At 43.3% G+C, this 22,140-nt stretch overlaps 1 protein-coding gene across 1 annotated transcript in view; it reads left to right on the forward strand.

Moving 5' to 3' along the window:
- The window catches only part of RHOBTB1 (Rho related BTB domain containing 1), a 64,795-nt gene that overhangs the window by 14,576 nt on the left and 28,079 nt on the right, over window positions 1–22,140 (forward strand). Inside the window, exons 2-3 of the mRNA XM_056849639.1 lie at window positions 15,768–15,969; window positions 17,272–17,375. Of these exons, the coding sequence (XP_056705617.1) occupies window positions 15,778–15,969; window positions 17,272–17,375 (296 nt within the window). The 5' untranslated portion in view covers window positions 15,768–15,777. The remainder of the gene's footprint in view (window positions 1–15,767; window positions 15,970–17,271; window positions 17,376–22,140) is intronic.

Consider the following 22,140-nt stretch of genomic DNA (forward strand, 5'->3'; position numbering starts at 1 on the left):
ATAATATCTATTATTGGCATCCTTTAAACATGTGGTGAACATGATTGTGTGGAGTAGGGGTCCCCAACCTTTTTGTTCCTGCAGGCACTTTTGGAATTCTGACTCCGCATGGTGGGTTCAGCTACAAAATGGCTGCCGCAGGAGGCGGAGCCAGCCACAAAATGATTGCCAGAGCTTAACTTCAGTAAGACAGCACAGATCTTTGTGCTGTGGTGGCAGCTGCTGCCAAAGCAACATTTTAAAACTGCGTAGTCAATCAGAAGCCCTTCTGAGCAAAAGCCCTACCTGACCCCACCCACTTCCTGAAAACACTTGGCGGGCACCAGAAAAGGTGTCGGCGGGCACCATGCCAGCCATGGGAATCACGTTGGGGATGCTGGTGTAAAGCATCATGAAGAAAAACCCACGTTGTTCGTCTGAGATCCTGCGGTCTGGACATTTTGAGTATTTTGGCCCTAAATTGTGAGCAGAGTGAGAAGGGAATCGGAAGGGTGGCGACTACAGTCTCTGTTTCCACTGGGCAATTATCCCATCCGTGTGCTTATTACTGACGTCACATTTGATTTGGCTGGATATGTCTCTCCAGCTAGCTAATTTGGCTTTTTTTTTTAAGTTTACTCTCCTCTGAAGCAACTGGGTTGTTCCATACTGGATTTGTTTGTATGCCACTGAGCTTTTGGCGGGGACCATGCAGAGAAATTCAACCATCATCACACCTATTTTATTTTGGGTGGTTTTGTGTGTGTGTGTGTGTGTGTGTGGGTTTTTTTGCTGCATTTATACTCCACCTTTCTCCCCAGTTTAGACCCAAAGCAGTTTACATTGTTTTCTTCTCCATTTTATCCTCGCAACAACTGTGAGGTGGTAGGTGAGGTTGAGAGTGTGTCACTGGCCCAAGGCCACCCAGCTAGCATCTATGGCAGAGTGGGGATTCGAACCATACTGCAAATATTTCACAGTTGCATATAAAGCAATAGAAGAATCACAAAAGTGCCACAGAGCAGGTGGAAAGTAGCATGTCATGATCGCCCGTGCATCTTGTGTGCCCCAGACAGAAGAAATTAACGACAAGCAAGTGTGTAGAGGAACAGACTGGGTCAGTCCAAACATGGCATTTTGTGGATTTTCTGCTCATAAGTTCTGTACCTTAAAAAGTCTAAACTCGGAATGAAGAAGCAGGACACAGAGTAAAATGTGAACTCTTTCGATGCTTTTTAGCTGTTTTCAGTGCAAACTCTGCAGATCAGCAGCACACTTCATATACTTCAGCACAAATTGCTTTGCTGAATCAGACCAGAGTCCAGCCGTCTGGTTCCAGCAGCAGCCAACCAGATGCCTCTGGGAGTTCATGAAGGTGATTGCCTCTGCTTGTTGTTGTCCCCAGCGTCCAGTACGCAGAGACAAATCATCACCTTTGCGCTCATAGCTACCTCAGGACTTAGAGGGGTCTTAACTTTAGCCCTTGTGCTTGAAAGAGTGTCTTGTAATGATGCTAGCTGTGTCCATTCAACCATCTACCTCTGGACAGAGGGAACTTCTTAAAATGTTTCTTTACCAACAGTGACAGAGTTTCTTCCCTCTCAGAAGTAGTGCAATATTTAACTCTGGCTACAGCAGCAGATATACGAGCCCCGTGGCGCAGAGTGGTAAGCTGCAGTACTGCAGTCAAAAGCTCTGCTCACGACCTGAGTTCGTTCCCGACGGAAGTTGGTTTCAGGTAGCCGGCTCAAGGTTGACTCAGCCTTCCATCCTTCAGAGGTCGGTAAAATGAGGACCCAGCTTGCTGGGGGTAAAGGGAAGACGGCTGGGGAAGGCACTTGCAAACCACCCTGTAAAAAACAAAGTCTGTCTAGGAAACATTGGGATGTGACGTCACCCCATGGGTCAGGAATGACTCAGTGCTTGCACAGGGGACCTTTACCTTTACAGCAGCTATACTGGTGTTTGATACCCTGCTGTGACTTCTTGTATTCAAAGCAGTGCTTCATCCTTTGATGATACTGTGTGGAAGGTAGGCTGTGTCCTGAAAATGAGGCCCTTTTGTAGCGTCCATAGTCTGGATTCAGTTTAATGGGAGTGAGGGCAAAAATGTACAAGGAAGCATAGGATGAGATTAGGAAAGGAATAAAAGTGAATGGTTATATGGAAATGCAGACGAACTAGAGTTGCATTTCTTGTTTTTGCCTCCATAAACACGTTCCTGCCTATTCGAAAGCTAAATTATTCTAGGCCTATAAAGCATAGATATTCATAGTTACATACTCAGAGGCCTCAGTAAAGGTTCAGGATGGCTCCAAGCTAGGGACCCTAGCTGTTTGATTACACCCATCAAACCCGCTACCTTTTATTCATTTCTTTGACTAGGGGTGGGAACAGAGGTAGCTACCTCATTTCAGTTTACTCTAGCACACTACCTTTTTCCATCGTGAAAAATGTATGTTCTTGTAACATCCCTAGTGGTACCTAAAACATTGACCTCCGTCTCCTGATATCACTTGCTGTGGTTCTTCAAGGATGGTATGTTTTTCCCTATTGGGCTTATGGACCACTCCTGAGTTGCTGGTGTCACTTTGACTCTCAGGCTTCCTAATACTGTTTTCCATACTCAGCACCCCTGTTGACTCTGGGGATCCTCAGGTGACTTTTCCATGGCCTCTGGGGGTACCCTTCCTTCAAACCCCATGGTTATACACAGTTCTAGGTGCCAAGCCCTCCTCTGAAGCTGGGTGCTCCCCAAGAACCGTTCTTGATAGGTGCAATTCTTCTGAGGCATTCGTTCACTCCATTGGTAGAATATCTACATTTAACAGCAGTTCCTTGCATTTCCCCAAACTTCAAACTTCCACTGAAATTCACTTCTTCCATATTTCATGAGATACACAGGCAAGTCACTGAAATGCCTTTAGCATCTCAGGCCAAAGATCATCTTAACTTCAAACTCCTTTGATTGTATTATCTTTTCAAATAGACTTGAAAATTCAAAAAAAAAATATTCTTTACTTCAAACCAGTCATATTTCTTTCTCCCATAATTAAATTCTGTGAATCTGGTGGTGGAAAGTGCTGTCAAGTCACAGCTGACTTATGGCGACCCTGTAGGGTTTTCAAGGCAAGAGACGTCTGGAAGGGGTTTGCCATGGCCTGCCTCTGCATGGACTGAGAGAGTTCTGAGAGAGCAGTGACTGGCCCAGGGTCACCCGGCAGGCTTCACGTGGAGGAGTGGGGAAACAAACCCAGTTCACCAGATTAGAGTCCGCTGCTCCTTGACCACTACACCACACTGGCACTTCTGTGAAACTGGACACTCTTTTTTCAAGATTCAATGGAAGACACTGTCTGCCTATCAAAAAAGGTCCACTTACATGGCTCCTGACCACCTACCCATATATGGACATTCCCATTCTGGACAAGAGTTACATCAAGTGGCATTATCTTGTCTTCTGGAAAGCAAAACAATCTTCATATTTACAGAACGTGGCACCTTGATACCAAGTGAGTTTTTGTTTTCACTTTCTGCAATTACCAGTTTCCCAACCCTGTCAATTCATGCTGTCAGCTCCTTCTCTCTGAGAAGAACTTCCACAAATTCATGTTTTCCTACTGACTAAAATACATCTTATTTCAGGATGGATGCCATCTGCTCATGGGCACTTCATGTTTCGTGAAGCAGAAAGTATGATGTTGTCAGGGCGACATTAACTTGTCTCTGTTGATTTTCCTTGTGAAATCAAAAATATCCGTAGTTTCTTCTTCCGTTGGAACAAATGTACCACATTTTATTTTCTTCGAAATGGTAAGCATTGTTTGCCTTGCTGTATTTGCATTTTTTTTTATGTCCGCAAACTTGCTGGTTCTTTCTTAATACTCTTTTTTTGTATGTAGCAAGTTTCCAAGAAAACTAGCCCCAGAGTTTATGTCAACCTAAATCAGGGGTCCCCAACCTTTTTGAGCCTGCAGGGACCTTTGGAATTCTGACACAAGGCAGTGGGCACAATCACAAAATGGCCGCCACAAGAGGCGGAGCCTGAAAGATTTTTCTAAGGAATTTAGATTGCACTCTCTGCAGGCTGAGTGTATTACCAGTAATGCTCAAAGGGGCACTGTAAGCTATTTGGGCAAGTGGCTTGGCTCAAAAGATCTTAATTGCAGCTGGAATATGCCTCCCTCCTTTTTGCCAAAAGCATTTTTGAATTGATCCAGAGGATTTCTGGGCAATTAAGGCAACAGTGTTAATATGTGAGGCCTGAAAGATCACCCCAAGGTATTTATACTGTAGGACCTGCTCAACTTCCTTTTGATTAATTTCCCACCTATGTTTCTTTGGTTTTCTGTCACAGACCATGACTTTCCCACATTGATTTCAAGTTGATTTTCTCTGCAATATAGGTTTTAAGCTCTCAGGCTTCGAATTACATCTCAAATGCAGCACTGAGGATCGAGTCCAGGATGACCATGGTCCAGGCCAGTCTCTGGACAATCACTTTCATGTTCTGGTTAAAGTTGTTAAACCAAAAAAAAAAAAGGGCTGGTATCCCTGATATTAACAGACTCTTTTGTAGCACCCTGGCAATTAGCTCTTAATAAAAAATTGGGCCACTATGGGCTCTCTTGTCAGCTCCTCTTATCAATGACTCATAAATCGGCCAAAGATTAAGACCAGAGTTTTCGAGGTAGAGAGGCAGCACGATCTGAATAAGATTCAGAGTCCCCTCTTTAGAAAGGACCTGCTTATTAGGAACACCACTATGCCTTATCTGTCAGATATCACAAATCATGAATATCGTAGGGCTTTTATGCTCCTTTGATATAATGCTCTTCCCTCTAAGTTTCTTGAAGGGATATATAATAAAAGGCCAATGGATGCAAGAAAATGTATATGCAACCAGGATGCATTAGAAACCACTGAACACATCCTTTTTGAGTGCACGCTATACTATCGTATACGCTCAGGCCCTCTGATTCCCTTGTTAGTGGATTGTCCCAAACCTCTCAGAAAACATTGTCTAGAGCTGCTTTTGTCAGATACAACACCAAATTTATCTGTTAGTATGGCTAGATTTGCCTGGCTCTGGAATAACCAATCTGTGATTAGAATCTCTACTGTTTTTTGCATATCTTGGAGGATTTTATCCCTTTATTCCAATTTTTAATGTCCACTACATTTTTTTTTTCTTTATATCTTTAAGGGGTACAGGAAAGGAAAAAAGGAAGGGGATAGCTGTTAACATTGTAAAAACAATACAGTATTATATAATGATTTCTGAATACAGTAAAGTTACAAAGTAACATTGGTTTAAAGTTATTGCTTCATAATATCTCTTGTATTTTCTAAGTTCTTATTCTTATTAGACAGTTATTAAAGGTAAAAAGTATTCGACAAAGTATTGTAAAATTTTAACATAGATTAATTATATTAATTGCATTTCATATATGTATAAAAAGATGCCCACTTTTCCTGAAATTGCTCAGTAGGTTCGCAGGATTTAAGATTTAATTCATCAGTCATTTTAGCCATTACTGCATATTCCAAAAGTTTTCCTTTCCAATCATCAATTTCGGGTATGTGGGTTTGTTTCCATGTTCTTGCTAGGGTTGTTCTGGCAGCTGTTGTGGCATATTTAAAAACGTCATGCGATTTTTGAGGTAAATTTGATGGTACTAAGTAAATAAAATTTTGGATCATATGTAAACTTCAGATCTAACATCAATTGTAGTTCACGATGAACTCTTTTCCAGTATAGTTGTAGCTTTGGACATGTCCACCAAACATGAAAATAAGAACCGTCTGATTCTTGACATTTCCAACATGCGCCTTTTTTCGCTGGAGTTGTCATTTGAGAAAGCATATTGGGAGTCAAGTACCATCTGTAGAAGGTCTTATACCAATTTTCTTTTACTTCTTGGGAAACAGTGTATTTCAGTTCGGAGGAGCAAAGTTTCTCCCATAAATCCATATTAATCATTTCTCCGAGGTTTTGCATCCACTTTATCATGTTTGTTTTCACTTGTTCTTCTTCTGTCCACTACATTTTTATCTTTTGTATTTTCAGTCCATAACTATTTAAGTATGTATTTAATTTCAATTTTTTAGGATATTTGATGGTCTATGACTGCAAATAAAGTCTGTTTTGAGCTTAGCACGACACGAGGTGGAGCCAACTACAAAATGTTAGGGACCAAGGTTGTATATACCTAATAGAACCTCTTCACGATGGGTAGCCATGTTAGTCTATCTGTAGCAGTAGAAAAGAGCAAGAATCAAGTAGCACCTTAAAGACTAACAAAATTTCTGGCAGGGTATGAGTTTTTGCTAGTCACAGCTCACTTCTTCAGATAACAGATATCTGAAGAAGTGAGCTGCGACTCACAAAAGCACATACCCTGACAGGACCTCTTCAGCGTTTCAGGCAGAACCTCTACTTAACAAGATGCCTTTTAACATGAACATATTGTTTAAAAGTATTTTCTTGCCTATCTGCACACCAATACAGTGAAGATCTTTGTGCTGTGGTGGCAGCTGTTGCAGAAGCAATATTTTTAAAAATCTAAACAGCCAATCAGAAGCCCTGCTGGGCAAAAGCCTCACCTGGCCCTGCCCACTTTCTAAAAGCATTTGGCGGGCTCTTGGAGAGGGGTCAGCTGGCACCATGGCACCCACGGGCACTATGCTGAGGATCCCTGACCTAAGTAAATATCCTAGCTCTGCTGCAGAGAGTAGGAAGAGGGTGCAGTTGTGTTAAGGATGTTTTATTCGGAACAGGGCAACCCCCCAAATTTTCCACCTTTCCCATTACTGCCATGACATTGTTTGCCTCTGTGCTTGAAGAAGCATTTCCTGCCCAAGCCGTGGAGGAGACCTGATAGCTGAATTCTTGTCCTTGTCCCACTGGCAGCTGGTTTGTGTGATATTGTAGCAATATCTCAAACATACCCTTCTAAAATAAATGCTTTGGCACTTAAAATTAACATTTATCAGAACTTCAGCTGATGTTTTGTTTACATTTCAAAGAAATAAGCAATCATACATCAAAAGAAAAGCAAAAAAAATTAATAAGCATAAATAGGACCCCTGTTTCCAGACCAATATAGTCAGTTTTGGAAAGTGAAATGGAACATAATGAGGAAGTCAATACCAGTAAAGTATACAGTCATAATGTACCTCATGGATTTCCAGTATTTTATTTCTATGTAGTAATGAGTTACGGTAGTTGCAATCCCCATTATTATTATATTCCAATATGCTGTTCTAGCATTGCTCCCGCCGCCCCTTCTCTGAAATGAGCTGGACAGTTACAGTTTTTGCAGCCTTGCTCTGGAAGAGTAACCTTATAGTTTCCAGCTGTGACACCGTATCTTTCTGCTTGGTGAATTATTTAAAACCCCAGTTGTTTGATCACATCTACGCTAGTTTTTCAGAAAAGTGATCTGTCCTAGGCAACAGCTATCAATCCCAATTTGAGCGTCCTACTCCCTCTCCTCTCCCCTTCTCCCCCCTCCCTCTATCGCCTCCCCGCCTTGCCCTGTAGTTTATTTATTTATTTCATTATTTGAACTTATATCCTGCCTCTCCCTGACAAGTCAGGCTCAAGGCAGTTTACGTCAATATGATCATCATATAAAATCAGTTAAAACACAGTGATACATATTAAACACATGTTCCACTATTAAACCTAATAAAACAGCAATTTATGTAATATCAATTAATCCAAGATTCCGTAACCACATGGTAAACCCTTAGTCAGGAGAGAGAGGTGAGTGGGTGAGATGGGATGTCTTCAACCACAGGCCTGGTGGAACATCTCTTGTCTCGCAGGCCCTGTGGAACTGAGCTAAGGCCCTCAGGGCCTGGTCTCATTCGACAGAGAGTTCCACCAAGCTGGGGCCAGAGACCCCCCAAAAAAGCTCTGGCCCTAGTCGAGGACAGCAGGATACTCCTCGGGCTGGGGACCACTAAAAAGTTGTTATTTGATGAGCATAATGCTTCTGAGGGTTATATCTGGAGAGGCAGTCCCACAGGTATGATAGTCCCCGACCACTTAGGGCCTTAAAGGTCAAAACCAGAACCTTAAACCTTATCCGGCATTCAATTGGGATCCAATGCAGCTGGTGGAGCACAAGTCAAATATAGGCTCTCCAGGGGTCCTCGTGAGGACCCTCTCTGCTTTGTTTTGGACCAACTGAAGCTTCCGGATCAGGCCCAAGGGTAGCCCTGTGTAGAGCGAGTTACAGTAGTCTAGCCTGGAGGTGACTGTTGTATGGATCACTGTGGCAAGGTCATCTTAGCCTGATGGAAAAAAGCAGATGGAAAAAAGCTGCCTTGGCTTCCTGTGTGACCTGGGCGTCCATAGATAAAGAGGCATCCAGGGTCACACCTAAAACTCCTGTCGTTAGGTGCAGGTGTTATTTGCACCCCGTCAGGAGTCGGCAGCTGGTGTCCCAACCCCTGCCCTGGGTGGCCCAGCCACAGGACCTCCATCTTTGGTGGAGTAAGTGTCCATCGACTCTGTTTCAGCCATTTCGTTATGGTGTCCAAGCACCTGGCCATTGTGTCTGGAACGGTATCCGGTTGGCCATCCATCAACAGGTATAGCTGGGTGTCATCAGTGTACTGATGACAGCCCAGACCGAAACTCCGAACCAGCTGGCCAAGGGGGTGCATATAGATGTTAAATAAAATGGGGGAGAGGATCACCCATTGAGGGATCCCACACACCACGGGGCTCTGGGGTCTTTAGTACCAATCTTTCATGGCGAGTCCACCTTGCAACTGACACACTGTCTGGCGATGCCTCTCAGGCCTCAGACCAAAGTGGGGAGGTTGCACAGCTCCAGCAAAGCCCTCCTGTCTCCTTTTGTTGGTTTGCAGAGCTAATCTTACACCAGGCAAACTCTCCTCCTCAGCCTCAAAACAAACCTCCCTTATAACCCCATAAGCCCCGCCTGCTTGTCTCCCTCCCCTCCTTGTGGCCCACCCCCCTCCGAGGACATAAAAGCCCTCCCTATTCGCCGTGCCCTTGGGAGGACTCTAGCCTGACTACTGCTTCTTATCAGGGCCTGCTCTTTCGCTGCAGCGCTCTTAGAAGCCAGTTGACAGGTGGGTGTGGAGGTGGCCACATGGTTTGGCTCTTCCCTTCCACGATTCACCTGTTTCTGCTGGGGAGAGAGGCTGGAAGAGGTTGGGGAAGACTGCCACAGCTGGAGCTGGGTGGGCGCCGCGCTGTGCTCGTCCTGGGCTTCGTCAGGGTCGCCTGGTAAGTGGTCTGGGGCTTGCAGCGTCCTTGCTATGGTGCTTCTTCCGACTGGCTCCCTCTGAAGTGGGAGAGGCCCCCCTCCGGTATTCTGGGAAAGGCATGAGACGGGAGAAGGCATCTCATGACAACCAACATTTTTAAAAAATCGAGCAATACTTACCCCTTTATCCCATTTTTCCCCACTGGAAAATCTCCCACCGTCAGCCCTTCAGGCTGTTTAGGCCCACAACGAAAACTTAGGGCTGCGCATAAATTGCCTTTCACGGGATAAAAAGAACTTTTAGCAATGGCAGTTCTTGATGGATAAATCAGGGTGAAGATGAAGTGTTAAACCGCCCTCCTCTTCCCATGCCAGTCATCACCTAGGGAGAGGCTGTGGCTCAGTGGGAAAGCCTCGGCTTTGCATGGAAAAGGTCCCCTGTTCAATCCCCGGCATCTCCCGTTAAAAGGAGCAAACAGCAGGTGACATGAAAGACCTCTGCCTGAGTCCCTGGAGAGCAGCTGCCAGTCTTGAGTGGACAATACTTACCTTGGTGGACCAAGGGTCTAGTTCAGTATAAGGCAGCTTCATGTGTGATCTATAAATCGTTGCTTCAGCGGCTACATTATATTAAAAATTAACAAGTCATTTAAAAGGTCAATGGAGCGCCACAAAATGGGCAGTTCTGCCATAAAATGGGTTTCCCCCCAGAAGCTAAACTCGCTACATTACATTCCTTTCTCACTAGCCTATCACCACCTTTTTTTTGGAGCACTGTGGGGTGCAAATTCATCATTGTTTGGGGAAACAAGATGAACCCTCCCCCAAGGCAAATATAACTGTGGAAGATGGAAGCGCATAATGCAAAACAACAAACACGTGAAGATTAGCACGAGGATTGTGTTGAAATGAAATCTTGTGACTGCTGGCCTGACCAGACCTGATTTGAATAGCATCACTAGTCAGAGTGCTGCTGTGTCCCATCATGGTCTAGTTTTCCCCTGCTTCTATTTTCTGACAACTTGTTACCGACGTTTGCAAACCAAAAATAAGACAAATGCATTCCTGTTACGACTTTCTCTGTTTAGTACATATATTTTTATCAGTAGCTGATTGCACAACAAATTAATCTGAAGGCTGAATTAACAACAGCCATGACTGTTGAGGTATTGTTGCTGTGTTGTAAGTTGTGTAGGTTTTCCTAAGCGCACCTCCCCTGAGCATTCACTTTTATCCCTTTTGTTGCCTCCATTCCTTTTCTTCATACTGCAGAATCTGCCAAAAGTCCTTAACATTTAATTAATCAGGTTGCTTTAAAACAAAACAAAATTGTCCCCAGAAATAAGTTTTTTCTTCCCCTTTAAAAATGCACTGCAGGTGTTTTGTAGAGGAGACAGACCTAACAAAGGTTTATTAGCCATGATAAATAAATGAAACCCCCTTGTTCAGAAGCAGTATGCTGCAGAGTACCAGATGCAAGGGATGGATAACATGGGACGAGTTTCTTGCTTTCATTCTCTGACTGTGAACCTCACAGAAGCATTTGGCTGGAAACAGAATGTTGCACCAAATGGACCTTTGAACTCAACCAGCTGGGCTCTTGTATGTTTGTATGAGCTCCTTCTCTACCCTTTGGTCAATGCTCATCTAGTAGAGACCGGCTAGGGCAGGGGCGGGAAACGTCAGGCCCAGGGGGCTTTTAAGGCCCGCAAAATCATTGGTCTCGCCCTTTGTGGGTCCTGGCAGATCTCTAGCTCACAAAAATCTAAGACTGGCAATCCGCTCCCTCCCGTGGATAGGAATAGCCTTTATTCAAGGCGAGAAAAGGAACCTTTTTTCCCCCCTTGCAAAAGAGTCATTAGGTATGGAGCTGCTAGGACTGCCCAAGAAGCTGTGTTAACCCTTTCTTACCCCAGCCATGGAGAAACGTATTCCCTCTGTACTACAAGAGGGCTGGGGGCAGAAGTGGCGACAGTGGAATGGTTAAAAGGGGCAGGGCCAGAATGTGCGGGGGGGGGGAGGCAAGTTCTTAGCCAGTGTGTCCTCATTTCATCCCTGCAGGCGGAGGTAGCAGGAGTCGGTTGTAGAATCTGGCCCCGACCATGCGGAGCAGGAGAAACTCCGGCATGCAGCTGGATGGCTATACCCAACTGGTGCAGCAGACCATCCTGTGCCACCAGGTGGGCAAGTGCACCACCGTTTGGATGCCTGCCTGCTTGCCCGTGCCGGGGGGGGGGCATCTGGGGCAGCTGCCTGCTTGGGGCTTGGTTGGCTAATTTTTAAGTTGATAATTTTGTATGGCCTGCGAATGATGTTATAAATATCCAAATGGCCCTTGGCGGAAAAAAGGTTCCCCACCCCTGGGCTAGGGTAACCTCGTGCCTGGGAGTCTGGGGTTCAAATCAGCAAGTCTCCCATTGTATGTTGCCTTCTATGTTGCTGAGTCATCGTTGGCAAGTCACTCTCTCTTGGCGTCAATCCCTCCTCTGTCACAGGAGGATAGTAATGGTGCCCTGCATCCTGCCATTTTGCTCAGCCAATTCTGAAGCCTTCTTCTCTCCAGAGGGGCCTTCTTCTAACTTCAGTGGCTTTTCCTGTGGTAGGAAAGCCAATTAAGTTACAGGAAAGCTGTACCACTGATTTACCTTACAGGATTGTTCTATGAATGACAAGACAGTGTATGTGAAATGCTTTGAAACTTGGACACGCTATGTAAATGCTAAGATGTTATTATCTAGACTAACAGAGCATCCTGCTAGCTGACTAGCTATGCTTCTCTCTTTCCTCTGCACCTGCTGCCCTTTCTCCATTGAAAGAGACACTGGGAAGGGTTCCAGCTTGCCTTCTCTTTGACATCTAGTATTTTTTATGTGTAAGGGATGTTTGTGTCTGGGGGAACATGCAGGCATGTGAGTCATCCCCCCCCCCCACCAAAGCATAGACTCTTTGGAAAGGTGGTCCATGAGCTGATCCTCCATACAACCAGGAACAGGTTTAGCCACCTGAAGTTAGAACTAGGCCCCTATTGCCATTATTTTTTTTAAAGTCCATCACCTAATATATTAGGACTCTGGAGAGGCAGCATATAAATTCCCTAAATAAATAATGTAGGAGCAGCATTACTGTCCAGCTCCCAACCTCCTTGGTAGGCTTTGACTCGTCTTCTGTTTCCACACTTTCCAGACTTCACATTTGATTCGTCCCTTTATAGCTGGCTGTAAATCCCAAAGGGATGGACATTTGAAACTGCTGGTCTGTCTAGGTCATTATTGTCTATTTTGACTGTCAGCAGCTCTCTGAGGTCTCAAGAGGAGGTCTTTCGCAACACCTACTACCTGATCCTTTTAAGTGGAGATGCCAGGGATTGAACCGGTGACCTTCTGTATGCAAAGCAGACGCGTTGCCACTAAGCCACTGTATAAGGCTGTGCCCAAGTGTGGTTTTCTAGATGCATCAGTTTCCTACATCTGTAGATCGGCATGGCAGGATAATGATGCTGTTCCACACTAGACTGGCAGTAAAATATACTATTGATTGGGCACCTACAGAGGGCTTTGAGGATATGAGGACCATAATGGATTGTCCAACTACAGTGGTACCACCTGCTCCCAAACGAACAGAGAGAGACCTTCCAAACAGAAAATACAGACTGAATACTAGTCTTTACGCACAGGTAGCCACAGAGGAAATATGGAAGTATTCTAGACTAGCTTGAAATTTGATAGCATCTTATTTTGAACAATTCTCCGTCTCCTTTCTTGCAAACCTAAGAACACCTTTTTGCCATTGGTTTTGTTTAAAGGACTGCATATTTTTCTTCAATGTAAAGTTCTTCCTTTCTCTCAATATTTTTCTAGTGGAATGTCAACCCCTCCCCACCCCAGCTTTCTCTGCCACATTCTCCTTTCTGAAATATAAAGCATCCACTTGAGGTTCTCTTGCATGTGGCTCAGCAAAAATAAAGTCCAGTGTTTTACCAACACCCCTTGTTAAAGAGAAAATGTATTTATGTATTTTGGCTAGATAATTTAAGCATGAATATGAGTTGCAGGAGGCATTCGATACGGTTCTTGAACTTTGCCTCTAAATGGTTGGTATTATTGTTGTCAGGAGCTGTTTATCTTTCAAAATTAAAGAGAGAACAGAGCAAAGAGATTCAGAATCTGCTATGAGCAGCATAATAGGATCATAAAGTTGACATAAGGGAATAACACAGATGTCTCTTATTTTATTTGTAAATCTCCACATCCCTATTTTGAATGTTGGGTGATTAATTATCAGCTAGGTTTTAGATAACCCTACGGGGTTGCCTTAAGTTGGCTGTGATTTGACCGCACTTTACATGCACACACAGGTTACTGTTAGATCTTTTGAAAGCCAGGTGTACAGTCTTTGTCTAAATTTTGATTCTGAACTGGCAGCCCTCTTCACACAAGGCCTAATCACACGTTATAATGTTCACATGTACATCCTACCTGTTTGTGTGTACATCTGTTTGTAAGAGCCAACGCATATTTGCTTTAGAAATGAAATCAGGGATCAGTACCTGGATAAATGTGGGCTTTGAATCACACGTTCACCTGTACATGTGTTGACTGTAACAAAATTACTCAATGCACATATGAAGAAAAATCAAGCATCCACTGTACACAGATTGCACTTGCGTTCCCCGTAACATGTGAATGGAGTACAGCAATCTGGTTTACAGCTTCTGCACTTGCATTCCTGTAAGGTCTGAGTTCACCTGTTGAATCCCAATCACCAAACGTCCAGACAGGGTATTCTAAGAAGCTGGTTTATTTGGGAAGCATAAGGTAAGTAGCAGGAACTTACAGGGAAAGGTACAAGGACTCCAATGGGGGGGAAACGAGCAGGACGGAACATATACAGAAAACCAAGGGCACAGTTGGATACCAAGCCAAGCCTGGTTCCCATGACAAATTACATTTATCATACTAACGGAGAGCAAGCAGTCATAACAACCTTGGAGGGCAGCTGCGCTCCCAGGCTTGGAGCTCACAATTCCCTACAACAAATATGGGAAGGTGAAACCCACTTTCTTAAACACTTGAATACACAGTCCCAGGTCCCCACTACATGCCCAGTGGGTGTTTGAGAATCTGTGTTGCAATCAGAAATGGTACTTTACCAAGGAAAGGACTATGGCTTGGTGGTAGAGCACATGGTTTCAATGCAAAAGATCCCGGGTTCAATCCTTGGCATTTCCAATTAAGGGATCTCAGATAGCAGATGTTGATAAAGATCTGTCTCTGCCCAAGACTCCCTGCTAGTCTGTATGGACTAGGTGAACCCAGTGTTCTGACTTAGTATAAGGCATCTTCATGTGTTCACACGAACTTTAAAAGCGAGCAGTCTCTGAATTCAGTCTTGGGGAATGTCTTTTACCATTTATTTGAATTTTTTAAAAAAACTTGCTTAAGATGATACATCGAATTTATCTAAGCTTGCAAAGATGTATAACGCCTCCAGTTGATGTTGGTATTGTCACTTTCCTGTGGTGGAATTGCTTCATATGTGGTGGCACGTGCTGTGAATTATTGGGAGTGATATAAGTGAAAAATTGGGGAAAGGTTTAGGGTTTAATGTGCCTTAAAAAGATGTGCCAGAAATCTTGTATTTGAACTATATGTCTAGGTTTCCTGTTAAATATCAGAAAATTCTTTTGAATTTTGTTACAGCTGCTAGGCTAATTTTTTGTGAGCTAGTGGAGGTAAAATTCAATGCCAGATGCACAAGAATGGTTAGAAAAAGTTAAAGAAGTTAATGTTATTATGAAACTTACTGTATTATAGAAAAGTAATTGCCCTCTTTGTTCATTTGTGGAATACTGTTATTATTCAAATTGAGCTTAGAATGTAAATTGTATATTATAATTGAGTTAGGTGCTCAGAGTATATATTTAAAAAACCAAAATGGGCTAGATTTATTAGATCTGTTAGGTTTCTTGATCTCTATCAGAGTTTGTTTTTTCTGTTCCATAAATCTGGTTAGAATTCCATGTGTTGTTCTTCATTCTGTCTCTCCCCATCCCCTTGTGATTTAAAAGCTGTTTGGTTTTATAACTTTATAAAACCAACACAAACAGTATGTTAATAAAGGTGCATTGAAGAACACCTTGTCTTTTTTGTTTGCCGAGGGGCATGGAATGCGGGTGTAACAGGAGCATTGCCGTGGCAGAAGGGAGTGACTCATAAAGTGAGAATTGGCCATAAGGCTAAGTCTACTGCCATCCAGTCCTGCCAGCAGCTCAGGCTCCGCCATGCTTTATCTCCTTTTAAGCGACTTGTGTTTACAGAAAAACAAGTTTATAATAATGCTGCTAGTGGGAAGGAAAGCATTCAAGGTCAAAGCCACTGTTTGGGTTTGACCAACCAAGTGTGGTATATAAATTAGCCCTCTGTGGTCATGCTGTTCAGTCTGAACTTCACCCTTGCCTTTGAGCTAACAGAAGGAGCAGCACCCCTATTTAATGAGCAGGAACCCCCTGAGAAACCCATGCCCATTGTCTTGTTGCAGACTCTGGTAGATGGATGCTGACATGGACTACGAAAGACCTAACGTTGAGACCATTAAGTGCGTAGTTGTCGGGGATAACGCAGTGGGCAAGACGCGCTTGATCTGTGCAAGAGCATGCAACACCACCCTGACCCAATACCAGCTGCTAGCAACTCACGTACCTACCGTCTGGGCCATTGATCAGTACCGGGTCTGCCAAGAGGTAGGTGTCAATCAGCATATTTGTTCGAGATCTATAGGTTTGCCTTAGCATCAATATGTAATTGGCTCTAAGTGCTGGTGAATTGGTATGTTTGGGTACACAAAATGCCAGGAGAGAGTAATTTGAAATGGGCTAGTGGACCTGTCTTCCCATAAGTGATTATAGAACATAGAGATCATAGGACTGCATCATCCCAAAGGCATATCTCATAATGTTTTTACAGTATCTGTATTGTCTTTGGATACTTGTTTTACAGTTTGTGTGTGTTCCATCTGCTTTTTTTATATATGAATGTATTTTTCTTGTAGGATTTTTTTTTTACCTTCCTAGGTTAGTTTAGCCTAGCCTGTATAGCCTAGGCTAGCCTGATCTCATCAGATCTCAGAAGCTTAGCAGGGTTGACCTTAGCTAATATTTGGAAGGGAGACTTCCAAGGAATACCAGAGTCTTGACGCGGAGGCAGGCAATGGCAAACCACCTCCGAACATTTCTTGCCTTGAAAACCCTACGGGGTTGCCAAAAGTCATCAGTGACTTGACAGCAAAAAGAGCTTAATTTAACCCTAATTTTTTAAAGCTATTTGTTCATTCTAGGACACTGTTCAGTGGGTATGCCTCGGCACAGTTCAGCATGCCTGTTTTCATTACCCTCTTCCCCTTCTTTTCAGCTCCTCACCTCAGTGAGTGAAGAAATGCAATAAAGGCTACAGATGCTGTAGTTAAAAGTAGTTGTGCAGAAAAGAAAGTTTCAGCAAATGCACCGGATCATGTCCCAATGCTACAGGGAAGCCTCACCTGTCAGAATTTCCTATACAGTTGTTCAGGAGCCTCTAGTATCTGGTCATCCTTATTGGTAGCATTCCTAATAAAATACATGCTAAGCCATCTTTGACCAAAGTTTTGAGTTCACCCTGTATCCCCATAGGGTCCTTCAGTCAGGTTTTATGGTTTCATTATTATTTGGCATCTTCACTCTGTTCACAAAGCACATAATACCCTATGCCAAACCAGGGGTTGTGCAAAGTGTAATTTATGGTTAGTAACCAATTAAGCTGATTGGTTGGCTTCACTTTCTGTCCTCCTGGCATTCAGATTCATACATTCATTCCCATCTCCATGGTTCAGTATCATGTGAAGGTGGTGGTCCTAACTATGATTTTTCAGTTCAAGTTTCACACCAAACCACAGTTTTTCAAATGTCTGAATTGAGCCTTTGATTATATTTTGGAGTTTGTCACAATTTCCAGGGCTTTTTTCATGGAATTGTACATGCATTTTATTAGTAGAAACGTACCTCTTTCAGGTCCTCGAACGTTCTCGTGATGTTGTTGATGAAGTGAGTGTTTCTCTCAGGCTGTGGGACACATTTGGAGATCATCACAAAGACAGACGTTTTGCTTATGGGAGGTAAGTAGGAGTCAGCCAAAATTTATTTGCAGATGGTATGAAATGTAGTGGGAAAAGAAGTGCAGCTTTGGAAGCATGAAACGTGAGGTGTGAAGTTGATCAAGATGCTTATATTCCTGCTTTTAAAAAAAAACATCTGTCAGGATTATAAATACATATGGACTTCAAGAGAATATAACTTTGCCAAACTACGTATACCTATCGATGGATTAAAATTTTTGCACAAAAGTCTTGAAATAGTTCATGTTTTGAAGAACATCTGCACAAATGTTATGAAAAGGAGCTGGAGTGGTGTTCCCTTGCTTGAGTGGGCATGATGAAGGATAATCTGTTTACTTATTGCTGAGGCAGAAGCCTGTTATGTTAAAAAAAATATATCACTTGTGAACCAACAGCCATATGTATATAGGAACTGAAACATCACTATCCTAGATCTCCATGATGTAGACTGTAATCTGTATTACAGTGTAGTGATAATTTCCTTCAAGGAAAGAAAATTCCAAGACCACGGTTACACAGCCCGGATAACCTACAAGAACCAATGAACTCTGACCGTGAAAGCCTTCGACAATATTCCTTCAGGCTGTTTATAGTTGCTCACCGTTATGATTAAGTGAGAATCATGTTCATATTTTGAGGGGGTGGGGTGTACAGCATCTTTAGTCTTTTTCAGCATGAGCCAAAATAGTACTTGACATATATGTAGAACTGCACTCCGAAGGCCATTAAAATCAATTTAAAAATTCATTTGCAGCAAATGTAACTAAAAAGAACAGGTTGTGTTGCTGTATCATCAAGTATTGGATGCTGTTGGTGGAAAGGCTTGGTGGGTCTGTTGGAATTTTTTTTTACTTTTCTCCCCCCCTTTGAACTCCAAATCTCCCCTGCATCCATTCCATATAATAATATGTGTTTGAAAGTTTCACAAATTATTTATATAGTAGTGGGTGGGGGGCTGACTGACAAGTGAAACTCCACCCTCCCTCCCACCTTGGCTCTCGAACCAATTATACAGTTCTTTGAATCCTGGCCTCTGTTGGAAGGCTGACTTTCATTTGCTAGTTTTTTATTGGAGTTACATACTTTAGTATATAAATTATTTTGGTCTAATATGCAGCATCTTGAGCTACCTTCCCTAATACAGAAAGAGGATTTTGACCTAATAAGCATTACTGAAACTTGGTGGGATGTCACTCATGACTGGAATATTAAGATTGAGGGGTATAACTTGTTTAAAAGGGATAGACAGATAAGGAAGGGGGGAGGAGTAGCATTATATGTCAAATATGTGAAGAAATTAATCTGAGCATGGAAGTCCAGTCAAGAGTATGTGGGTCAAAATAAAAGGAGTAAGAAATAATCGTGATATTATGGTGGGGGTCTGCTATCGACCACCAAACCAGGCAGAGGACTTGGATGAGACACTCCTAGACCAGATTACAAAATTCTCAAAGAAACAGGACATGGTTGTCATGGGAGATTTTAATTATCCAGATATCTGTTGCAAGTCCAACTCTGCTAAAAATGCAAGACCCAATAAATTCCTGACTTGTCTTGCTGACAACTTCATATTCCAGAAAGTGGACAGGGATACAAGGGGATCTGCTATCTTAGACTTGATTCTCACCAACAAGGAAGAACTGGTTGGTGAGGTTAAAGTAGTAGGCACCCTAGGTAGTAGTGACTTGGAATTTACAATCTTGGGGAAAGGAAGAACTGTACGTAGTCAGACATATAGGTTGGACTTTAGGAAAGCAAATTTTAACAAACTTAAACGTATGCTGGGTAGAATCCCATTGTCAGAAATACTTTTTAAAAATATTCAAAGGTTGATTGGAGTGGTGGTAAAGTGAAGGTTGAATGTACAGATATATTCAAATATATTTAAAGAGACAGGAATTTGAGCAAAATGTCTGGCTCTTTAAGTATGGTTGCATATATCTGTTCATTCAGTTTCACCTTACCTCTTGAATATTTTAAAAACACTGCAAAGAAGCCACAAGGATAGGGGAAGGGAATGTTTGTTAGTGGAGCAATGGACACATCACCATTCCCCCCCCCACCTCAATAAAGTAGAAATGTGCAGAAATGTCCATTTTAAAGCTCACTTTAGGGCAGAAAACTATTAATATTTTCAGGGCAAGGAAAGAACTTTCAGATCACCTCTACAACTACACTGAAAATGTTATGTTTGTCTTCATGCTCATGCCTAGGGAAGAAGGGAGAAATAATCAGCCATTAAGAGCATATCCTATGCTGTGGCTATGTAGAGACTACCAAAAAGAGCTTTCACATGACAGTGATTTACTGTATGACTGTAATATTTGCAAGCCTATTACCATGTGCACTGGTCCAGTTGAGGGTTACACAGGAGCTGTGGAGAGCCTTGGTACAGAGACACGGTGGCTCAGTGGTAGAGCTTTACATGTAGTAGGCCCTGGGTTCAGTCCCTGGCATCTCCAGCTAAGAGTAGATGAGTAGGTGGTATGACTGCAGCTAAGTAGATTATGTGAAAGACCTCTGTCTGAAGAGTTTTTGCCAATCAACGTAGACAGTACTGACCTTGATAGGCCAATGATCTGACTTGGTATTAGGCAACTTCAAGTGTGTTCATGTGAACACTAACACATTTGGTATGAAGGTTACAGACGTTGGGGAGGAGCCCATGGCTCATTGGTACTCAGTGGTAGAGCATCTGCTTGGCATGCAGAAGGTCCCAGGTTCAGTCCCTGGCATCTCTAGCTAAAAGGAACAGGTGATAAGTGATGGGAAAAGCTTCTGCCTGAGACCCTGGAGAGCTGCTGCCAGTCCAAGTAGACAATACTGACCGTGATGGACCAAGGATCTGAATCAGTGTAATGAAGGTTCATGTTATGAACCCTTCATAGGAGCTGTTATGTACGAAGTAACCTTGAGAAACTCGCATTGAAAGATGAATTGTTAGCAAACTATCAACAGCAGGGTCTGTAGCAAAGGAGAGGCACAGTGGAGGGGCTTGGGAATGGGACTGGCTTCTGACAAAATTGAAAAGGTTTGGCATGCCACACCTACGCTTAGGAATTTGCACCACCCTTGTTGTTCTATGGCATCCTGCTGTGAAGGAGAGAGCCCTGTGAGAAGTTACTGGGTTGGGTCAACAGCCAATGTCTTGGCAGTTTGTTGTTGAAGGACAATCAAAACCCTAATTAAATCACTCAATTAAGAGTTTTAAAGCTCATTGTTGTGCTTAAATGTACCATGCAAAGGCTACAAACATACACAAGGTATTTCTCAGTCACTCAGGCATCTACTTGGGAGTCAGCAGGTTTAAAATGTGCTGAATCCTGATTTTAGCAGGAGTAGTTGTGTCTGTGTTTACTTTTCCACTCCCTCCTTGAAGCTCCCTGACAATATATATTAACATAAACCATGTCAATAAGCTGATTAGGAGGAGAGATCTGGCATGGTCCAATATTTGCTGACAGAAGGGAAGAAAGAATACCAATATATTTTGTTCCTGATCCTACAAAGTCCATGAACAAATTGTTTGGTAACTATTGCATGAGTAATAATAGTAATAACTCTTTGCGTCTGCAGTTATTACTAGGTTTGGATTCTTGTTGCAAGGCAGGCAGCCTCTCTTCTTGCCCAGCATACTGTGAACTGGAGTGAGGTGTCAAGGTTGCACGCCAGGGTTTCCCAGGTAATCTTGACTTAGTTTTTTCAGGCAGCTGATCCTGCACTGAACAGGGAAAGCATCCATTCGGACAAAACCCCCCCCCCTCCCCATGCATTCCCTGTGGTTTTTATTTTCTCTTTTTTAAAGTAAAATAACAACTCTGTCTTTTGAATAGTTCTGGGAATTAATTCCAGGAGGATGACATGCCAGTGTGCTGTGGCCAAAACAGAGGCTGTGACCTTCCTCTTGCAGCACTTCCATTTCCAGAAGGAGAGATTTCTCCCTCACTCTAGTTCTCCACTTCATTCCCCGTGACATTCCTGGGGGGAGACTGATCTGCAGGGGCACAATTTTGGCAGTTAGGAAAGGTAGCCTGTGTGCAGCAGGATTTTGCTTATGTACTCTGGATCCTGTGCATTCTGGGTAAAATTGTGCTGTCTTTCTGGGCACCCCTCCTGACTAAAGGTACTGTGGCACCTAGAGTTACCAACCTCAAGGTGGGGCCTGGAGTTCTCCCAGCATTACAGCTGATCTCCAGATGATAGAGATTGATTTCGGCGGAGGACATGGCCATTTTGGAGGGCAGGCTCTGTGGTATCGCATGCCCACTGAGCCCCCTCCTCTCAGCAGATGCTGCCTCCCCCAGGCACCATCTCCAAATCTCCAGGAATTTCTCAATCCAGAGCTGGCAACCCTAGTGGCTGTTCTGACCTCAGGCTTCATCTGGTTTCCCCCAGGTGTCAGGCCTTACCCTGCAGGTGGTCACTGAGCAGGGCCTAGAGCCAGATCTATCAGGGCGAGGCTGTGGCCTTGCGAGCTGCTTGATTCAGCAAGGCTGTCTTTCCAGATCCCAGCTTATGTAGGCTGGGATGTAATTGAGCCGACGGGTGCTGGAGATCCTGAGGCGACTCTGCACACTGGCCAGGATCCTGCAAGGACTCACCCTCTGTGCACAAAATGTACAAAATAAATACATTGAGAATGCTGTGTCATTGTTACTGTGGTTGATTACTATTGAAATAGACAAACCATTGATCTATCAAATGTTTTAGCAGTTCCTTTGCAACTACCACAACATATTAGTGATTGGTGTTGACAGAATTATTT

This window comes from Euleptes europaea, chromosome 5 (genome assembly GCF_029931775.1).
Source record: "Euleptes europaea isolate rEulEur1 chromosome 5, rEulEur1.hap1, whole genome shotgun sequence".
NCBI lineage: Eukaryota > Metazoa > Chordata > Lepidosauria > Squamata > Sphaerodactylidae > Euleptes > Euleptes europaea.